At 41.8% G+C, this 22,017-nt stretch overlaps 1 protein-coding gene and 1 long non-coding RNA gene across 4 annotated transcripts in view; one reads left to right on the forward strand and one right to left on the reverse strand.

Annotated features, from left to right (window-relative positions):
- Positions 1-21,182, forward strand: part of GABRA5 (gamma-aminobutyric acid type A receptor subunit alpha5) — an 86,177-nt gene extending 64,995 nt beyond the window's left edge. Inside the window, exons 8-13 of one of the 3 annotated variants that reach the window (XM_078448934.2) lie at positions 6,597-6,740; positions 9,917-10,069; positions 13,000-13,211; positions 16,553-16,577; positions 20,118-20,160; positions 21,100-21,182. In XM_078448934.2, the coding sequence (XP_078305060.1) occupies positions 6,597-6,740; positions 9,917-10,069; positions 13,000-13,211; positions 16,553-16,577; positions 20,118-20,128 (545 nt within the window). In that variant the 3' untranslated portion in view covers positions 20,129-20,160; positions 21,100-21,182. Of the gene's footprint in view, positions 1-6,596; positions 6,741-9,916; positions 10,070-12,999; positions 13,212-16,552; positions 17,930-20,117; positions 20,161-21,099 lie in introns of those variants that run through there. The other 2 variants (XM_060617917.3, XM_060617918.3) reach the window with 2 other exon arrangements.
- On the reverse strand, positions 9,899-16,302 carry LOC132668836 (uncharacterized). The gene is made up of 6 exons (XR_009605817.3): positions 16,191-16,302; positions 14,883-15,037; positions 13,485-13,634; positions 11,070-11,156; positions 10,780-10,914; positions 9,899-10,169 (listed from the first exon to the last, which is right to left on the reverse strand). It is a non-coding gene; the product is annotated as an uncharacterized LOC132668836 (long non-coding RNA).
- Positions 21,183-22,017: the final 835 nt, after the last annotated feature.

Consider the following 22,017-nt stretch of genomic DNA (forward strand, 5'->3'; position numbering starts at 1 on the left):
TATGCCCAACAAGCCTGCATGTATCAGAGTTAGCCTTGTGCCCAGCCAGTGATCCCTGCAGCATAGACGTGCTTCCCTCCTCAATATGCCACTTAGCCTCAGAGCTCAAGGAGAGCCATCTGCAACTGTATGCCATCTCCAATACCACTGTAGAAAGTAATTCCCAGCACTGCAGTCAAGAGAGCAGATGGGGTGGGGTCTGTGCCTTCCATAGGCCTGTACCAGTCTTCACACCCACCTCAGTGCCTCCTCCACCACCCCAGGACTCCTATCTGTGACCTAACTCCAGGCCACCAGAAAGGACACTTGCACCTCTAGACCTCTACCACTTTTCAGAATGCTCCATGTGTCCTGATGTCCTCTCTCTCCTGCCTCTTATATGCTCTTCACCTCCTTTCCCTTCTTTCTTGAGCAGATTTGGCACCAAGTAAGCAGCTCCATGGGGGAAACATTATTTCCTGTGTTCTGTACTCTTTTTAGACACGTCTGTGTTCCCAGATGTTCCTAACTCTCAGAACTGACCCTGGTCACTCCAACCTATTGCCTTGAGATTTGAGTTCCCTTATTGAGCTTTAAGATTAACATTTTCTGATCTACTCACATTTCCCAGGGGTTGGGGGGGTCCCCTTCTCTTGACCAGAGGTCAGACTTACATCTCCCCTATGGATTGGGAAATGGAATGAGGAGTTGTTAATGGGACATCTGTAGCCCTTCTCACTAGAGTTGTAGTCAGAGGGAGGCCAGCTTCACAGGCAGCAGCTCTCCCCATTGTGAGGTGGATGAACTGAGAAAAAGATACACAGCAGGTGTATAAGACGATAGAAACAGAAGCTTCCTGAGCCAGTCTGGGGACAGTAAGAAGCCAGGGGATATAGTCTCATACCATCTACTGTCTGCTCCACACTCACAGCCTTGACCAGAATCCAGCAGGGCTGCTCTGCTTAAGTCCATGTCTGAGTGCCACAGCTCTTTAATAGTCAGGGTCCTATAACATTTACAAAGTAGGAGGGAGATAGAAATCTCACTGTCATTTATTTAGAATGCAGGGAGCCCTCACAGTCTTATTAGCACATGCCCAGTGGTGCCTATGACCAGACATTTGGAAAGCAGCTTGCCAAGGTAGAGGCATCATCAGCCCCCACATTCATCTCTCCAGAGAGAGAGCCACCCATCTCCCCAGGAGAGAAGGGAAATTACAACAGAATGTACTTGTGTCAGGGAAGCTTTAATGTGAAAAATATAGTTATATATTACCTAAAACTTGAAAATGAAGGTATGTTAATTTTAAAAAAAGGCAAGAATACCACTCAACATTTACCTGCAATGTGAGTGAAGTCTAGCATCCATGATATTTCACTAACTGTTATAATGGAGTCTATTTACTTCCATTTCAAATCATTAGTATGCAGATAAATCTCAGAGTCATCAATCATTTTAATGGTTCTGACGCCACCCTTGCTTAGCAACTTTCTGGTAAGTTGGCTTATCACTTGCCCTTTGCTCAAGGACAGAGTACACTGGTTACTGAAAAAGAATATTGAGTATCACACATCTAGGGGGAGACATCCAGCAAAAAGATAGAGAATGAGGGGTGCCTGTGTGACTCAGTCAGTTAAGCATCCAACTCTTGATTTTGGCTCAGGTCATACTGGATGGGTTCATGAGTTTGAGCTCTGTGTTGGGCTCTGCCTGATAGCACGGAGTCTGCTTGGGATTCTCTCTTTCCTTCTCTCTCTCTATCCCTCCCCTGTGCATGTATGCATGTGCTCTCTCTCTCCCTCTCTCAAAATAAATAAACTTTTTTAAAAAGATAGAGAATGATACAAACTTATTAAAAATATTTCAATATAGAAAACTTTTGGGTAGGCCTCAGCCTATCAATAGTGATGCTATCACTTAGGATGCCTGGGCACTTTCCTGGCCATATTACTCATAGTGAAACCCTACAGACATTTCTCTTAGTGGAGCCAGTGCTGTAGTGGGACCAACTCTTGTGGTTCTCATTATGATTGCAAGATTAATCTCAGCAACAGTCATCAGGGAACTTTGAAAAAACATTTATTACTCACAAGTCCTAGAAGGTACACAGCACACCTGGGGGCATATGGCAAGGTCACAGGTAGAGAGAGGGAAAGAGGGAGCACAGAACCAGAGTTTTCCTTTATTTGGGTCTAGGTTGGGGTGCCTAGGGTTTGGCAAGTTCATTCTTTATTGTCAAATTTAAACCATAAGAGCAAGAATTAGGGCACAGGAAGGGAAAAGTGGGGTCACTCAAGTGGTCAGCTATCTAGGTCACACTGGGCTTTCTAAAAGGGGAATATCATGGGTGGGGTGGCCTGGCTTTTTATTTAGTTGTGTAGCTATCAGTATGTTCTAGAAGGCTGCCATGAAGTAGATGCCTCAGCAATCAAAAGCTTAACATCAGGTGCTTGCCTTACAATTAAAAAAAAAAAAAAAAAACTTATTGTCAAGCACTTTCACTACAAAGACCTAAATACATGGAGAGACACATCATGTCCATAATTAAAAAAAAAAATACAATACCGAAAGATGTCATGTCTCCCCAGTCTATAATATATACATCCAGTTCAGTTCCAGTATAAATCTCATCAGAGTATTTTTATGGAAGCCTAAGCCAATTCCAACATGTATATGGGTGAGCAGAGGAATAAGCAGGGTCCCCTGAAGAAGAAAAGAGGGGTATGTTACCCTTCCAGTTATTGGTGTTTTCTAAAGCAGGACCGGAAAAGAGAGCTTAGCAGAGGACCCAGCAAAGAGAAAACCAGTGCATGACGGAAACCTTACTTGGCAGAACAAACCCTGAAAGTGAGTGGCTGGGAGAGATGGCTTAATAATTTTGGTGGCAACACAGAAAATCACATGGAGAAAATGCCATTGGATACTTCTGTGTGGAAAATATATACAGAAGTCAGCTTCTAGTAAGTAAGGCCCAAATGGTGAAAGACAATGTGTTAAAACTTTGATAATGCACCTGTAATATAGTGTGACCTCAGAACAGCAAGGGCCTCTGAAATAAGATGCAGAAAAATGAAAAGACTGATAAATTTGACAAACATTAATTTTATCAAAAAATTAAAAAAAAGAACACAGTGAAATAGCCAAAAATTTGAAGATATTTGCAATACATAGAACGAAAAGTGTCAGAATATGTAAAGGAAATATGAGTCAAAACATGAACAGATTTCACAAAGAAGACATAGGCAAAGCCCAAAAACAAAACAAAACAAAACAAAACAAAACAAAACAAAAACCAACTTTGTTTAGTGACTTTTGCTTCTGCCCAGGAAGTAAAACTACAAAGCAAACAGTGCAATGGTTATCATAAAATTCAGAATACCAGTTTGTAGGGAGGATGTGAGTTTTCAGTGCGTCATGCACAGGGAGTCGTGAAGCTTCTTCTGTTTTCCTCTGTATTATGCTGAGTGCAACATGCTGATTTCATTATTTTTCAACTGTATGGATACTCTTTTGCACATAAATGAAGAATAAAGGTAGCGATGTGCATTAGCAAAGAAACTTCTACACTTTTTAGTAGAACTCTTGATCATTCCAGAGCCCATTCTTCTGACTTCTACCTGTTAAGATCTCTGATCCAAATGCATAGTTTTGTTGGCCTGATCTAATAGAATTGCTGCTCCAGGGGATCCTTCACATTGCAGTGGGCTTACTCAGCTTGGAGTGGAGTCGCAGAGCATGCTGTCATACTGAGGGATGGCTCCCCTGCCACCAGTGTCATCAGACCTCTGCAGTTCATCCCTCATCTCCTGAGACATCTACAGATACCTCATCTCTATGGGTACATGGTTCCTTTCAAACGTGCTTGAGGGTCATGCTCTGCTTAAGCAGCTGGGAGCAAAGCAGACCTCTTTGTTCGAAAGGTGTCAAAGTGGTTGGATGTGGCATCTATTCAGATTCATGGGCCTGATCATGGGACAGGTATGCTGGCTTACCTTCAGGGGCCTCAAGAGACAACTGGAACAAATGAGCCTGTCAGTTCTTCAAAGCCAGCTGCTCTTATGTAACTGCTTTTGCCACGGTGGCCAGATGCTGCTAGGCCCTGTGACCACTCCTGATCCATCATCTGAAGTCTGTGACACAGGTCTCCCGGACAGCACATTCCCTGTGCCCTCCCACCACAGTGCCTGCTGCTCCGGTGGCTTTGCTGTTTCCCCCTCACCTTCTCATATTCTGCACGCTGCAGCATGCTAGGAAGTCATTTACCACCCTTTTTTATCCACCAACACTACTCAGGTGATCTCATCAGCCCAGGCTTCAGTTGACATCCATACGCTGGCAACTGGAGAGATCCCATGTTCACTCGGTACCATTCCCATGAACTAACTTATATAGCCAACTGCCTGCTCAGGATCCCCAAGTAAACCCCTTGTAGGTATCATTTCTGATACATTGCACCTGTACTGCTGCTGTTTCACCAGAAGCCAGGTCCTTCCAGAATCTTTGCCATCCTAAGTGCAAATGAACTGTCCAGATGTCCAGCCTGGCCACCTTCTTTCTGTCACAGGTTACATGATTCATTAGCAACTGGACAAATCTTCTCTTTAACATGTATCCCTAATTTCTCCTCTTTTTGCCATTGCCCACCGCTGTCGTATTCCACCTGGACTTTTTTTAAAGTTTATTTATTTTTGAAAGAGAGAGGGGAGGGCCAGAAAGAGAGAACAACACAGAGGATCTGAAGCAGGCTCAGTGCTGTCAGCACAGAGCCTGATGTGGGGCTCGATCTCATGAACCATGAGATCATGACTTGAGCCTAAATTAAGAGTTGGACGCTTAACTGACTGAACCACCCAGGCACCCTTTCACCTGGATTATTTTAATGTTGCCCTAGGCAGTCTCCCATTTCTGTCTGGTTCTCACCGACATTCTATTCTTCCATCTCAACCAGACAGATCATTTTAAAGCATGAGTTATAATATGTCACTTATTTGCTTAATCCCCCATCCCTACCTCCATGTCTTCTGATTAGCTCACAGCAAAAGCTATAAAATATCCTCGAGACACTGTTTTATCTGATGTTTTCCTCTTCCCTCTGCCCTCTTCCCTGTCCAGCCACACTGCCTGCCTGGCTTCTCCTCAGGTATTGCAGGCATGCTCCTGCCTCAAGACCTTTGTAGCACCCATTCCTGGGATACTCTTCCTCCTAACAGCCTTGTGGCCAGCTCCTGAACATCTCTTGGGTCTCCTAAGTGAGGTCTTCCTAGAGAAGCTCACTTAAAATTGTACCTCTTCCCTCTTCATAGCTTGTAGCTCTCCATAGCAATTACTCACCTGTTGTATGTTTTATGTGTATTTTTCTCCCTCCTCTTGGAAAGAGCCTCTGTTCTCCATCTAACTGTTCTAGTTTTCTATTGCTGCATGACAGGTTATCACAAAGTTAGCAGTTTAAATCAATATGTAACTAACCTTACTGTGGTAATCATTGTACAATTTATATATCTATCAAGTTATTACAATGTATATTTTAAATTTAAGCAATGCTACATGTCAATTATATCTCAATAAAGTTGGAAAAAAAGAAAAAAAGAAAAACCACCTTTATTGTCTTATAGTTTCATAGGTCAGAATACAGTGTGTTTGCCTGATGTCTCTGTGCTGGGTCCCACAGGCTAGAATTATAGTGTCAATAGGGCTGACAGTAGCAGGGCTACTTCCAGCTTCATTCAGGTTGTTGGCAGGATTCAGTTCTGCATGGCTGTAGGTTGGAAGTCCCTGTTTCCTGCTTGCTGTCACCTGGGGGGTCATTCTTATCTTCTAGAACCTGCCCACTTGCCATGGCCCCTTCCTCCATCTTCAAAGCCAACAATGACAGCCAAGTACTTTCTTCATGCTTCAAATCTCTCTGAGACAGATTTCTGACTGGCTCCAGCTGGAGAAAGTTCTCTGTTTTTAAGGGCTCAAGTGATTATATTGGGTGCACTGGGTTAATCCAGGATAATCTTCTGATTTAAAGGCCCATAGCCTTAACTCCATCTGCACAGTACTGTTTGCCATATAAAGTAACATTCATAGGCATGACACCAAGGCAGGTCATATGTACCATGCCACCCTCCCACCAGGACAGTGTCAGACAAGACAATAAGTACCAGTTGCAAAGTGGAACCTTTATCATAGCTGATGCACTCAGGTGCTCCTCCACGTGCTCTATGCATTTGGTCATTATGGAGCTTGTATCATGATAGCAGGAGCCCTAAGAAGTAGCTACTGTAACCATCCCATTTTACAGATGGAAGAACTGAGGCACAGACCATAAGTTACTTGCTCAACACCACAGAGCTGGGAGAGCCCCTGGCACTGTAGTCTCAGCCCATGTGATAGCATACCCTAAAGAGCAAATACATACTGGGAAACAGGCACTGATTGCTGACCACTCAGATCTCTAGAAATGAGAAGGCCCTACCTGAACAGTGGTGGCATCTGCCTTGGTTTGACCACCTGTGCAGTCTTCAGGTCCTTTAACTTTCCAACCATCTCTCTTGCTACTTTTATACACATCGTTGGTTGTGCCAGGCTGAAAATAATTCCATGTTTATACCACCTTCTGCGCTCCAATACAGATGCATATCCTAATTCCGAAGTTGTCTATGTGTGGACCAATGGAACCACTAAGTCAGTGGTGGTGGCAGAAGATGGCTCCAGGTTAAACCAGTACCACTTGATGGGGCAGACAGTAGGCACTGAGAACATCAGCACCAGCACAGGTGAGACCAAGAGACAGAATGTCACACCCTGGGAGAACTCAGTGTTCCTGTACCATGCTGAGGGTGGGGGGAGGGGGCATGCCTCCTAGGAACACCTGAGTTCTACTTAGCAAGCTGGGGCACAGCTGTGGTTGTGTGGTGCTGTCCACAGGAGCTCTCCAATTCAGATTCCCGTTCTTGCAGCTGCACACAGAGCACCAACTGCAGTGGCTGCCTAGCAGCATGAAGAGCCATGGGAGGCATTGATCTGTGATGTGTTTGCCCTCATGTGAGCAGGGCCCTGTGATCATAGGCTCTTCCTGGAGGTGACATAGACTTCCTTATATAATGCAGTCCCTGCTCCCAGCATTGAGACATAGAGGCAGTAGTCTTTTCAGGAAAGGTAGACAGCTTCCTACAAGTACTCCTATTTACCAGCTCCCCCTACCAGGAGGTTTTGAACATTTCTAAGAAGATGTCCCAAGGGTTGAATTTTGGGGAGTACAACCAAGCAGAATAGAAACAGCTGAGACCTCACCAAGAAAGAAGCAGAGGCTCTCACTCTCATGTACATAGGGCCGGGCTGAGTACCACAGGGGCAAGCCTGGCTTCACCTGATTTAAAATGGGTGAGGTGTTCCAAAGGAACAGGATATGTTCAAGTTTCTGCACCTGCAGGGTGCATCCTTGGCTGCCTCCTGGCCACAGGAGGCCCAGCCCCAGCAGTCAGGAGGGGAGGAGACCCCAGGGTGCCAGAGAGTCTCCATATGGCAGAGAAGAAAAGTATAACAGGGATGGAGTGGGCCTTGTCATGGGGATGAGTTCTGTGCTCCAAATGATACCCCGGTCAGCTCCAAATGATACAAACCTCAGGGCTGGAAGGAAGCTCATGGACATTGAGTGCATGTCTCCTCTACACACAGGCTCCTAGAGCCTACCCATTAGCCTGGTGCTGGGCATCCTGAGGAGAGGGGAGAGAGAGCCTGGCAGGATGGTGAGGATGGTGGCACCATGTGGATGCCTAGTTAAAGAGAAAGGAAGAGGAAGCAGGCCTAATTTTATGGGAACAAGTGAAGAGGTAGCATGGCAGATGTTTGGGGTAAAGAAATGTCATGCTGATGGAGGATGCTGCTGTTTGGAGTTGTTTCATACAGTTCTTTAAAAATGTATAAATGGGGTTTCTGCCTCTATCTGCATTCTAAAAATATGGTCTTTTTTTAAACATTATCTGATATTGCTACCCTTAACTCAAAAATAAAACAAATGAAAGGGGGGTGAACGGATGGGCAAAATGGGTGAAGGAGAGTGGAAGATACAGGCTTCCAGTTATGGAATGAGTAAGTCACAGAAACACAAGGCACAGCATAAGGAATATTGTCCATGATACTAAAATATTGTAATAGGGATGTATTGGCACAGATGGTAGATACACTTGTGGTAAACACAGCGTAACATATAAACCTGTTAAATCATTATGTTGTACGCCCTAAACTAGTGTAAAATTGTGTGTCAACTATACTCAAATTAAAAAAAAAAAACAGAATGAAAAGAACAACAATAAAAGCATTATAAGTAGGAGAGTAATATCAAACCCTACTGCAGAGAAATAGACTGGTATTTCCCCTCTTCTTGGGTGTTAAGAAGAGGCAATATTGGATCATTATAAAGATTCAGTTCTTGCTATTAAACGTAGCTCATCCTCCTTCTCTTTGTCGCTGTTTCCTTCTGGTGTGATAAAACCTGCTCAGTCCCTCTCTGCTGCTCTGACCTGCCTTCAGGCTATGGGGAAAATGTGGCCTGCCAATGCTGGTGTGTCGCAGACACTGCTAGGAATTTTGTGTTTTTTTCTGGAAGGGGGCAGATTTTGCTACATGTGATCTTAATGGTTCCCCCTGCCTCTGACATCTGGCATGCTGAGAGAAAAGGCACGTAGGGACCTCCACAGCTGGCTATGCTGAGCTCTGGGCTTTGATTCCAATAGCACATGGCAGATCTGTGCTATCTGACTCAAAGTACCAATGCTCCACATTGGTTTCTGGCAGATCCTCCCCCCTCCCCCAAACAGATGGCTCCCACCCAGGTCTGCATTAGTGGCAGCCTCAAGCCCTTTCTCCCCACTTTGCATTTCTATCCAGCTCCCCAGCCACACCATCTACTCCTTGCAATTCAGCAAAAGAACTCTTGTCCTCAGATCAGCTTAACTCTGCCTCCACTCCTCAAAGCAGCCTCCCCATCTTCCTAGGGAGGTGTATATTCAGGTAGCAGTCACACAGATGAAAGGCACAACGTAGAGTACAGACAGTAGTAATTGTTATTATGTTATATGGTGAATGATGGTGACTACACTTATCATGGTGAGCATTAAGTAATGTACAGAATTGTTGAATAACTATGTGGTACAACTGAAACTAATACAACGTCATATGTTAACTATATTTTTTTCAGAAAAAGGAATCTAGCATTAGAGACTTTCCAGTTGACATCCATTTATATACCCTCCAACCACAACCCATCTCAGCTCCTTACCAGTTCACCATCAGGGCAGCGTCATTCTCAGCAATGAATGGGAGGTCCCCGCTGGCCTCCCACACAGCCAGGCAGATCCAGAGAAGGCACTGGGGCATCTCCAGGGAAATGCCCCGATCTCCCCTGGTAGGTGGCAGGAGGGAGGGGCTGCCAGACCAGTGGCCTCCTCAAACTGCTGTTCTTCAGCCTCCACCTGGGTCTGTCACGGAGTGCAGAGCCTGTGGGGAGTGCTTTCCCCAGCTCCTGCCAGCTTTCCCTGGCTGGGAAATAGGGAGAACAATTCTCCACCTGCAACAGGGCTCTGTGATGTCCTGAGTTATATCTGGAGAGGCTAAATCCTGAAATCCTGATGGCAGTAGCAGTGAGGGGGTGGGCAGAGAGTGGCACAGATTGTGACCAGGGATTAGGAAAACACACAAATCTGATTTTCCCCAGGAAAAACATCCACCAGGAAAGGCTCTTCAGAGGCTGGGGCTCAAAAGACTTACAGAATGACGGCTAAGAAATCTATGCATCCTCTTTCATCTCCTTCATCCTAACAATACAAACAAATAGTTGTCCAGTGGGAAGGTGGAAAGAAGGGGACTTCTGGACTGCCTCTGGTTCAGGGGCAGGAACCATAGGCAGGACTGTAGGACAAGTGGTGGCCCGAGTTAATTTGTTTATTTGCAGGTGAATACACAATCATGACAGCTCATTTCCATCTGAAGCGGAAGATTGGGTACTTTGTCATCCAGACCTACCTTCCCTGCATAATGACCGTGATCTTGTCACAAGTGTCCTTTTGGCTGAACAGAGAATCAGTCCCTGCCAGGACAGTGTTTGGTGAGTGTCCCCAAGCCAGACCTACACTGGTGTTTTGTGACTGCTTCTAACTACCCGCAAAGAACAGCCTCTGAATGACTAGTGCTGTCTGTTCTGTGACCTGGAAAACAAACAGACCAATTAGTAAAGAATTCAATGTTAAGGATAAGGATTTAGGATTGCACTCTAACAAGGTTTTAGGAAATGACACTTGGTCTATTTGATCATTGTTTCCATTTTGAAAGCTTTTGCTGGTAGGCTTTTTTTTTTTTTTTTTTTTTTTTTAGGTTTGAAACTGGTAGCAATCTGTCTTATGTGAGATTTTGCTACAGTATTTTCACACTTCTCCTAAAGTACTGCTTTTTACGTTATCAAGCAGTTTTCTTTGAAACGTGATATCACTTTAAAATTAACTCCCAACAGGCATTCAATTTACCATATGTGGTATGGTAATAATAAATTACATATCTATATATCATATATACCATCATATGGTGTCTATGATATGAATATATGGATATTTTCATGTATAAATAATAAATATATATTATATACACATATATATAAACATACATATACAAATATATACATGTACACATACATACACATATAGGATAACCATTTAGTAGAATAACATCATTTGACATCCCTAAGACATAAATGAGGTTTAGCAAGATCTAGTTCAGGAGGTACCTCAGCATAGCAGACATAGTTCAGCATTTGACTCTTACCTGGAAATTCTGCTTCCTCACATTTCAGTAGTGATACTAAAGGTAGTTTTGCAGGTCAGTTGCAGTAATGGAGGCTCACATATTTCTAAACTGTAAGGTATACTTCATGCCTCAGCTCTTACTGTTGCACTTTCCCTTGAAAAGAAGGTAATCGTGACCAGAATTTTATGTTAACACTACCATAATTCTGTAGGAAGCTTGAGAGCCCAGGGAGTTTCTAAGTGAGTGGCCCAGGAGTGTTCCTGTCAGACTATCTCTCTACCTCCACCTACATGGCCAGCTTCACTTACCCTGCTTCATCCAGCTTCAGGAATGTTTCGGAGAGGTGTGGAGGTTGACTTATGGCTCCAGCTCTTTAGGGGAACATTAGTAGGTGGCTGAGAAAAAAAAATAGTTTGGACAATGTTGCATATTAGCATCTGTTTCTTCTTGGAGATTCCAGATGCACATTAGGGTGTTAAAGGACCCAAAAAGTTGCAAGAAGCCTGTTAAAGGTCATGCCAGAACACTTTCCAAGTACAATGATTAAGTGGATTTCTAAGAAAAATCAAATATGCCTACTATTTAATAATTAATATTTAATTTATTAATATTAATAGTGATTTCTCTTAATTCTATTAAGAATTAAGTGGATTCTATTCTATTAAGAATAGTGGATTTCTATTAATTCCACACATGGTACCATGTTCAATAAGGACATATAAATACCTTTGAGGGATGACATTGGATGAAAACTAAGCTGCTGTGACCACCAGTGACATTATGCCCTTGGTGCTGTACTGGTTTCCTAAGGTTATATAACAGAGTACCATGCCCTGAGTGGCTTAAACAACAGAAATTAATTGTCTCAGATCTGGAGGCTACAAGTCAAAATCAAGAGGTCAGCAAAGCTTGTTCCTTCTGAGGGTTGTGAGGGAAGGGTCTATTTCAGGCCTCTCTCCTTGTTTCTGGCAGTTTCCTGGCTTGTGATAGAGAATTCCAGTCTTTACTCAGTATTCTTCCTGTGTTCATGTCTGTGGCACCTGTCATGTTGCATCAGGGCCTGCCTTAACAATCTCATTTTAACCTGATTATTTCTGTAAAGGCTATATTTCCAAGTTAGTTTACATTCTGAAGTTCTGGAGGTTAGGACTTCAACATATGAATTTTGGGCAAACACAATCCAACCCATAGCAGGTGCATTGTGCCCACACCCTATGCACACAAGTGCACCCTTGTGCAAACAAAACTGGGGTGAGGAGGAAGACACAGAGCATGTGGAAGTTGTGTGGGCTATAAGGGTCCTGCAGATCCTGGTCTGAATATGGGTTCTCAGTTGTCAGCTAGTGAAATGGGGTACATTGCTAAGTATTTTTAAATCTTTAAACATGTCACCTGTGAATGGGGATAATGACACCCATCCAGAATGTAGCTTAAATCAATCTGGCACTTAGTGGATGCTATATAGATGGCTTGTAATCTGCCAGTCCTGAACGTTCCCCTCCACGTATCTGGCCTTGCTGCATTATCACTGCAATGTTTCCACAGAAGCCAAGGCAGACTGGCCACAGACACCCTGCACAGTGGCTTTTAGGGGACATTGATCCCTCTTGGATGGAGGAAAGTACTGAGACTCAGATTCAGACATGGTGCTTCTACTGCACTCAGCTTCTCAGTTCCTCAAGGTCTGCAAGTTGGATTAATACATGTAAAAGCAGGTTTGTCTCTTCAGGTTGCCTTGAGTCCACTATTCATAGGGTGCCTAGCAAATTTTTGTGAAACACTTCACTAGATGCTATGTGAATGTCATTACCTGTTCTCCATTGGGTATTGCCCCCATGGAACAGAGGAACACTACCTATTCAACACATCTTTGTTGAACAAGAGCTATTTGCTATTTGCTTGGTTCAAGACAATGGGGACACAGAGTATGTGTATATATCAGACCCAATCCCTACCCTCCTCAGCTTGTATTCTCGAGGAAGGAGCCAATTAATAAGGTAAATAAAATAAGCAATAAAATAGCAAATAAATGCTATGAGTGTGTTAAATGTTATGAAACTGTAGAGAGGGAGGTTCTGTCTGGTAAAGATAACTAGTTCACTGATAAAGGTAACTAGTTCCTTTCCTGTCTTCATCTGTTATGGTCAGGGGTGTTATACTAGGGTCTGGGGGCCAGTACTGATCCTTGTTTCCATTCTCCCTACCCATCCCCTCCCACACCATCCCCAACCACCACAGGGGTGACCACGGTGCTGACCATGACGACCCTCAGCATCAGTGCTCGGAACTCTCTACCCAAAGTGGCTTATGCGACAGCCATGGACTGGTTCATAGCTGTGTGCTATGCTTTCGTGTTCTCTGCGCTGATTGAGTTTGCCACCGTCAACTATTTCACAAAGAGAGGCTGGGCCTGGGATGGCAAAAAAGCCTCAGAAGCAGCCAAGGTCAAGGTACTGACTACATTTCCCCCCCTTCCTCCAGAGAAAACATTTATGGTACAAAATATCAAATATAAGACAAGTGTTTCTCCTCCCTATCTCCCACCCACCCCCAACAAAAAAAGGACTCCTTCCCTTGTGTTGAGGGTCTCTACCAAGTCTTACTTACAACAGGTCCTATTTCAACTTTGTTTTGAATCATTAGCTTCGATCAAGCAAAAGGTCTGGTGTCAGGTGAATGGCTTGAGCTGTTTAGACATAGGTCTGCTATTTTTGCTAATGTACCTTCTGTCTGTTCAGTGACTACTTGTCCGGTTCTGAATTGTATATTCTCTGTCACTCTCTTTTGCCACTACACCATACAGTAGATCTTCTGCAGGGTGGCTTTAAGGGCATGTGGAGAGCATGCAGCTTACTGGAGGCAGCAAACCCTACCTGAGGAAGAGATGATTTGGTTCACTTAATGATGCACAGTTATTGTGGAAAGCATTACTCTGTTCAAAGCAATTAATTATCAGGTATTTAGAGGGTGATTTGTGCCTAAATCTAAGGAATATTTGAAGAAAAAAGGTTGCACAGAATTCCAAGCTGAACCATGTCCTTGGGGAGGTGAGAATAATCTACATGGAGCAGAAAATGAAACAACATTTGATAAACTGCTAATTACACCATGCATTAAACAAATAAGCAAAACCTTTGCTCTGAAGAGAGTAGATCAAAGTTATCAAAGTAGACTTGAAATAAAAATCTGTCCTTTGAAAATTCAGCATGAAGGGAGTCCTGGAAAGTATTATAGAAGACTAGAATTGTCTGACCTGACCTCTCAGTCAGGGCCACAAACCAGGAACAGCCACCCAGGGCTGTCTCTTTTTGTTGAGGACACTTATCAGTGTCTCATCGGTGGCCTCATGCTTGCTTTTTGCATTTAACACAACTATTTTCTTTCCGGTGAAAGTCAGAGGTTATGACTTAAGCTGACACATCTGATTCTTCTCACTTCCAAGGGCCAGGTATCCCTTCCCATGTCAGAATTCCAGTCATGGAAAACTCATTTTGAAGTCCAGCTTGCCTGGTTGGAGGAAGGCCAAGTGGGGTCTGTGCTGGGCCCTCTCAAAGGAGATAGGATGGGAGGGAGGGCCCTGACAAGTAGCAACCTTAGGAGTGGATGTTTTGGGGGTTGGGGATGGAGTGGGGGCACAGGAGTTAGCTGACCACAGTGGATTGGTGGTGACCTGGGAAAACATTTGTAGAGGCAAACTAGAGATTTTTGACCCAATCTTCTGGACTTGATGGTAAAGACAAAAGGAGCTATGGAGGATGTTTGTTGGGGGAGGAGCATGAATGAAATTGGGAAAGAGGGCTTCCCAATGCCCAGCCCTGTGTTGCCTGAAGTGAAATGATTGCTAAGGGTCTGAGTTTTGATGGCTATGTGACAGTGGACTGGAGATACTCAAGTATGAGTACAAGAGCAGATGGGAGTTTATTGCATGAATTGAGGCCTTCAAGCACACATCTCTGAATCTAGGAGGAAAGAATGAATGGAGAGCCCTAAAATGTTGTCAGGTAGGCTCACCATCCTTGTCAGCCTCCACTTTCACACTTGGCCCTACTTTTATTACTACTTGCCATAGATCTGGCTGGCAAGACCTTTGGAGAGGGAGGAATGAAGCCAGCATGGTTTACCTAGTCCTAGATTAGCACTGATCTTTTAGAATAAGCAGCATGCCTCACTGTCTTGTGGAACTTCAGTGCTTCATGTTGTCCTTCAAAGGCTGTAGTGCTGGAGAATCCCACCACTTAGGACTGAAAGGTTCTGTGCAGTTGAAGCATCAGGGCATCTAAAGACATTTGGGTGGGTAAGTCATACTATGAGACATGGGTAGTGCACATGAATTATTAAACATAGTGTTAGCCTACTCATGTAAATTGACTTTTACTTAGAAGTATAGAGCTTGAAAAATAGACTGTGTTCACCATTGTCACATGTTGGGATCTCCAGAGGCAAATGCCAGGTAAGAGTTTGGAGTGCAAGGTAGTTTGTAAGGATGAATACAGATGAAAGAACAGAGAGGAAGTGACATTCAGCAGAGGAAGAAGTTGAAGTCAGCCCTGAATGATTTGGAGCTGAAGGCTGTCTCCTGGCTGCTCTGTCTGCATCTGAGCAGCAGGTGGACCTAGAAGGGGGACTGGGACACATCTCAATGAACACCACAGCCATTGTAATTGTGCTGAATTCTGTACTACTGCTCATTCCCCCAAGTAAAACACATGTTATCAACACAGATTAGTATCTTCTAAAGCATCTGTTCTTTTCTTGGCTACACCAAGAGTTGGGAGCCATTCAAGGCAGTAAATTCATAGTTATGCTTATCAGTTTCTTTTGGCAGACCAGTGTGGGTGTGCACATGATCACTGATATATCAAAGAACTGTAGTATTTCTGAAGAGTAGGCCAGAGGGTCCCTACTGTAGCCCAGGACTGGTGTAGCCTCTCTCACCATGTCCCCATGCTCTCTGCATCTGGTTCCATATTGATTCTTCCTCTCTTTTCACTTACTTCCTCTCACTCCTTGCTCTATGTGCTTCCTTCCTATTTGTTATCTTTTTCATAGTTTTAATGGTTGACATATTTCCTTTAAGTTACTTTCCTGTGTTTTCACAAATAAATTTTATTTAATGGCACTATATTAAGGAACAGCTTTTTGCAGCATTTTATTTTATACGTTTGCAAACAAATGTTTGTTATGTTTAAAGAATTTCACAATGAAAATCTGTCATTACTGTCTAATTTTCATCTATCTATCCATTCACTCATCCTCAAACCGCCTTTATACTCTTATGCATTCCAGAGTAAATGTTAAAGGACACTATATTTCCCACTAAATATATTTATATGCATGTAAATATATGTATATCATTAACAAGGGTTCAATATTGGTTTCCATTTGATTCTTTCAAAGAAAAATTTGCATAGTGTAAAATGCACAGATACCAAGGATACATTTGATGAGTTCATCTGTGTAAGCCAAATCCCTGTCGAGATAAAGAATATCACCAGTTCTCCAAAAAGTTCACCATGCCACTTCCCAGTCAACAAAGCCCTTTATAGTCTCCACCTCAACAAAGATAACCACTATTCTGATTTAGAATTACTTTGTCATTCTAGAATTTCATGTTCAAGACTGACCATGTGGTGTTGTAGGCTTAAAAGTCTGTGGAGAACTTCCCTCCCCTAGAGCTAAGCTGATGTTTCTGTATCTCTCTTTTGAGAGATAAACCTTTAGAACCTTCAAAAATGATTTGACAATTGCCTGAAAATAGCATGCCCTTACAGTTTTATTATATATTTTGCAGAAGAAGGAGCGGGAACTCATACTAAGTAAGTCAACAAATGCTTATACTACTGGGAAGATGACCCACCCCCCCAACATCCCAAAGGAACAGACCCCAGCAGGGACCTCAAATGCATCTTCAGCCTCAGTAAAGCCTTCCGAAGAGAAAACTTCTGAAAACAAAAAGACTTACAACAGCATCAGCAAGATTGACAAAATGTCCCGAATTGTATTCCCAGTCTTGTTTGGCACTTTCAACTTAGTTTACTGGGCAACATATTTGAATAGGGAACCGGTGATTAAAGGGGCTGCCCCTCCAAAATAACTCACCATACTCCCAAACTCCAGGAGAGCCATACTTCCAGCAGAATGGTTACCAAGGAGAGGTTGAACTCAGAGGGACTCCATATTCGGGCACTGTCTTTCAGGAAATTTTTGCATGTTTAATAATATGTACAAATAATATTGCCTTGATGTTTCTATATATAACGTCAGATGTTTCAAAGATGCCACATTGATAAACAAAGCAAACTACTTTCTAGAAAAACAGGAGACAATGGCTCTGACACTCAGATACTCAGTATCTTACACTGATAGTTTACAAACAAGATAAGTATATTTTTAACTGTTCCAAGTGTTACCTAACAATGTTTTTTATACTTCAAATGTCATTTCATACAAATTTTCCCAGCAAATAAATATTTTAGGAAATGCTCCATGATATTACTTGACCAACTCTCTTGGAAGAAACATAGATCACAAAGAGCACATTTTTCATTAAAAAGGAAACTGTGGGCATTTATGTACAAAACTAATTGCCTTTGATAATTCTTACTGTTCTGAAATTAGAAAGTACTGCATGATATTACATTAAGAAATAGATTAGGCAAATATTTATGCAGATAAATTTAATAACAGAAATATATGATATGCTAGATGAACAGATAAAATATTTCCCCAGGGAAAAATTTAACTGCTTAAAAAAATCCTTTTTTTCTTTATTTTGGAAAAGAAACATTTCTCCCCACCCCCACCTCCCCATCCAACTGAATAATGATCAGTGAAAGAAAAGGAAATGTTAAAACAAAAAGTTATGTGATGACAGTCTTGGCATTTGGCCCATGCATTCACTGGCTGAAACATTGACCACCTCTTGCTGCAGCCAGCGTGTAGTGTTTCAGTGGTGAGAAACTGTAATTGAGTTATTTTCCATTTTATTTCCTTGTACTTATTTCATGACTGACTAATTGCTCTGTTAGCTTTTGTATATGAACCTTAAATGTTCATTAAAAAATAAAAAAAGAACTGATCTTGTGGATAATGTCATTGTTTGAAAAAAAAATCCATATTTTGATGGGCTCATTGCCTAAAAATGACATAAAGAAAACCAATCATGAAATTCCTTGCAAAAAAAAAAAAACTCTTGGTGATTCATGTCTGTTTCAATCTAAGTCTCTAGAGTAGAGTACCAAAGAGAAAGCAATTTCAACCACACGGTAAATAGGTAAAACCAGAAGTTTTTTCCCATACATACATCACATGGGTCTCTCCTTGATAGAACCTTCCCTGACAGTGTTCCCAAGCTGGGTGCTTGCTATGGACAAGGTAACTGCTCAGTTCTTTCTCCTTCCTTTTGCTGTGTGTGAACAGTGATGCCAAGTACTGCATTTAGACCATTTACTTACTGTTGGAGGAAGTATCCAAGAATAACGTGTATAAAATGAACACTTCCTGCCTCCTCTATGACTCAGTTGGAATTATAAAAGGGGAGTTATGATCGGGACCCTGGGTGACTTAGTTGGTTAAGCATCCTACTTTTGATTTTGGCTCTGGTCATGATCTCGCAGTTAGTGAGTTTGAGCCCCATGTTGGGCTCTGCAGTGACAGTGCACTGCTTGGGACAGCCTGCTTGGGATTCCTTCTCTCCCTCTCTTTCTGCCTCTCCTCTGCACTCTCTCTCTTTCAAAATATATAAGTAAACTTTAAAAAAGGAGTGGTTATTGGGGCACCTGGGTGGCTCAGTCAGTTAATCATCTGACTTCGTCTCAGGTCATGATCTCATGGTTCATGGGTTTGAGCCCTGTGCCGGGCTCTGTGTTAACTGCTCAGAGCCTGGAGCCTGTGTCAAACTCTGTGTCTTCCTCTCTCTCTGCCCCTCCCCTGGTCATGCTTTGTCTTTCTCTCAAACATAAATAAAACTTAACAAAAATTTTTAAATAAAAAATAAATTTAAAAATAGGGGATTATTTATGATAGTTAGCAAACAGTATCAAAATTATACCTGCCTATATTGACTACATAATGATACATAGTTGTTAATTTTTTTAAGTTTATTTATTTTGAAAGAGAGAGGAGGAGAGCAAGCAGGGGAGGGCAGAGAGAGGGGGAGAGAGAGAGAGAGAGAGAGAGAGAATTCCAAGCAGGCTCCGCACTCTCAGTATTGAGCTCAATGATGTGGGGCTTGAACTCATGAACCACAAAACCATGAGTCGAAACCAAGAGTTGGATGCTTAACTGACTGAACCACCCAGATGCCCAGGTACATAGTTCTTTAATACCAATTTACCTGACTGTGTTTGGTAGACATAGACATGGCCATGGCCATGGCCACTCACACAGGCAGATATTTAGCAGCACCTTTCATCTTGAATAACCATGTAAACGCCACTAACATCCATTCATTGAGAACTCAAAGGATTCATCCCATAAAGGCTTTTCATAGAATTCAAGGTCACTGATCATATTTTATCAGAGTAGAATGAGAGATCATTCTTCAAAAAGATGGGTGTCCATTTTCCGCTATCTCTGCCTGATTTCAGGATATTACACATATAAAGGTAAAAGTCAACAAAAAAGTGCGATTAAATCTTCAAGCAGGAAGTGTTTCTCTATTACAAATCGTGCTATATTTGTAGAATAATGTATGTGGTTTTCTTTATACAACAGCATAGAATCTGCTATAACAAAAGGCAAACCTGAGGCTCAGTCTGAAGCTTCTATTTTATCTATTGTTTAGTTATTCTTTCTCTATGGTCTTTTTTTTAATTCTTTTTTTTTTAACATTTATTCATTATTGAGAGACAGAGAGAGACAGAGCATGAGCATGGGAGGGGCAGAAAGAGGGGGAGACACAGAATCTGAAGCAGGCTCCAGGCTCCGAGCTGTCAGAACCCAACGCAGGGCTTGAACTCACAAACTGTGAGATCATGACCTGAGCCTTAGTCAGACACTTAGCCAACTGAGCCACCAAGGCACCCCTGTGTAGTCTTTACAGTTTAGCATTGCATTGTAGTTTGGAGAAAAATATACTATAAGTTAGGTCTAAATGGCTATACATACAAACACTTTAAACATCTAATGGAAAATGATATCTTCCATATCAAGTTGCAGTAATTTTCTTGAAAAGTTCTAGCCTTTGTTACAGAGCACCCTAGGAGCTCTGCTGGGTGAATTCCAGTTTGAAGATAGCTTATTGCATTTACATTCTGCTCAGTCTTAAAAATGATTAATATTTAGTGAAAAAGATCACATTAGTTTTCTGCTTACTGATTTTATATTGTAGATATTTTGGTGTTTGTTATTTTTAGTGAGGACATAATAAAGAATCACCTTGGGAAGAATGATAACAAGGTAAGAAATAAAATTTTTTGGAAATAATTATAAATTACAATGCCCTACTTTTAGAATGAGGATATGTATTTAAATGTATCTCTTTTGACATTACCATAAATAGAAAGAATATTCTAATAAGCCAGCAATCAGAATTACTTCTGTATTTCTCAGGAATCTATGGATCTATATAGGGCAGGCTTTGGCTAAAGTTGGTCTAAATGCTAATTTACAGTAATGGGGTTCAAATGCTTCTAGAGTAACTATCAAAGTTAAAATGGTTTAGCAAACACCACCCCACCCTTTGAAGGTTGACAAAGAGGTTGTAAATCTTCTAACCTATTTGTATGGAAATGTCTTACAAAGTGGTTTATGTCTCCTATGAAACAAGCTATGGGAAATAGGTACAGTAAATGAGAAATCTGTTTTACAACTAAGGATATTGAAACCAAAAGATGTTAATCCACAGGCTCAAATCATATCACATGTTAGAAGAAAAAACAGGCCTAGATTTTAGTTTTCATAGTTTCTAACTCTGAGTTCACAACACCATGTGATTGCTTCCAGATGGAAGTAGATTTAGAACCAAAATATAACCTACAATGAAAAATTGTGCTTTGTGCTCTGGTTGAATGATTATCTATCTATTAAGAACACCTTAGAGAGTTTTTGGGCTTGTTTTTATTTTGTTTGGGTTCTTTTTTGGCACTGAAAGCATTATCTTTAAGTCTGTCCCTTCCTTTATAAAAACTCTGTGATCTTAGAAATTCCTCTGATAGAATGGACCTGTCAGGATAGCACTCTCTATCCCACCTCCCCCTCAAAAAGAGAAGCAGAGAAGGGGGGAAGTGATAAGGAAGAAAGATGCAGGGAGCAAGAATGGGCAGAGGAAGGAAGGGAGGTGAGGGAGAAGCACTGATTGACAGGAGCCACATATCTTGATGTGATTGCCCCTTCCAGAGGACTGACATAAGTGATTATGGTTACTGCATTGGGAGAAGTCTGCCTCAAGGAGAAAGCAAAACTATGATGTGACATCAAGTCTTCAATCAACATTAGCTTCCATTGTAAGAACTAGCTTCAAATCAAAAAAGTATTTTTGAAAATTGGAAATGCCATAGTTCTCTAGTGAAAACAGTGTTTTAAATATTTAAAAATTAGTCTTAATGTCTTTTTTACAACACTAGCACATCTGGGGCAATCAATGCCATGAGTAGACATGGCTATGAATTTGAATATGAATAACTCTGATCATTCCAATTTACTTGCCAGATTTTCAGGTAATGCCTTTAAAGTGTGCAAAAGGTTCATTTCATCAAAGATTTGCATGATTATCTGTTTGGCACTGTCATTTTCAATACTCTCTCAATCCTAAACTTGGATTCCCTGTATCTTATCTTGAAATGAGCATGGGTTCTTTATGGAAAACTGTGATTCAAAAATATTTACTGCTTAAAATGTTCCTAGTATAAAAGTCTGAAGAAATAAATTTCCTTAGCTTTTCTGAGTTCAAACTGAAAGACAAAATCAAAGATCAGATACTATATTTTATACTGTATAATTTTAGAAAGCAAATTTTGAAATGGGCTGTAATTGACACAACACTAATTTAAGTCCAATTTATTCTACAGTCTTCATGTTGCCACCACTGTCTCTCTAGCACCTTGCACTATTCCAGGGCAGCAACTGCTCAGTGAATGTTGGAGGGAATGAATATTGGATAGTGGATGGACTGGATGTCATGAAACCTCTTTTTGGGTAGGGGTGGTTATATCCCAACCAAACAAAATATGTTAAGAATGCATAAGATAAAAATTTCAAGATTTTTACGAACTTATCAGTATTTCACATAACAATACTGGGAACAGATTCCCACAT

The sequence above is a fragment of the Panthera onca genome, chromosome B3 (assembly GCF_046562875.1).
Source record: "Panthera onca isolate mPanOnc1 chromosome B3, mPanOnc1 haplotype 2, whole genome shotgun sequence".
NCBI classification, from domain to species: Eukaryota; Metazoa; Chordata; class Mammalia; order Carnivora; family Felidae; genus Panthera; species Panthera onca.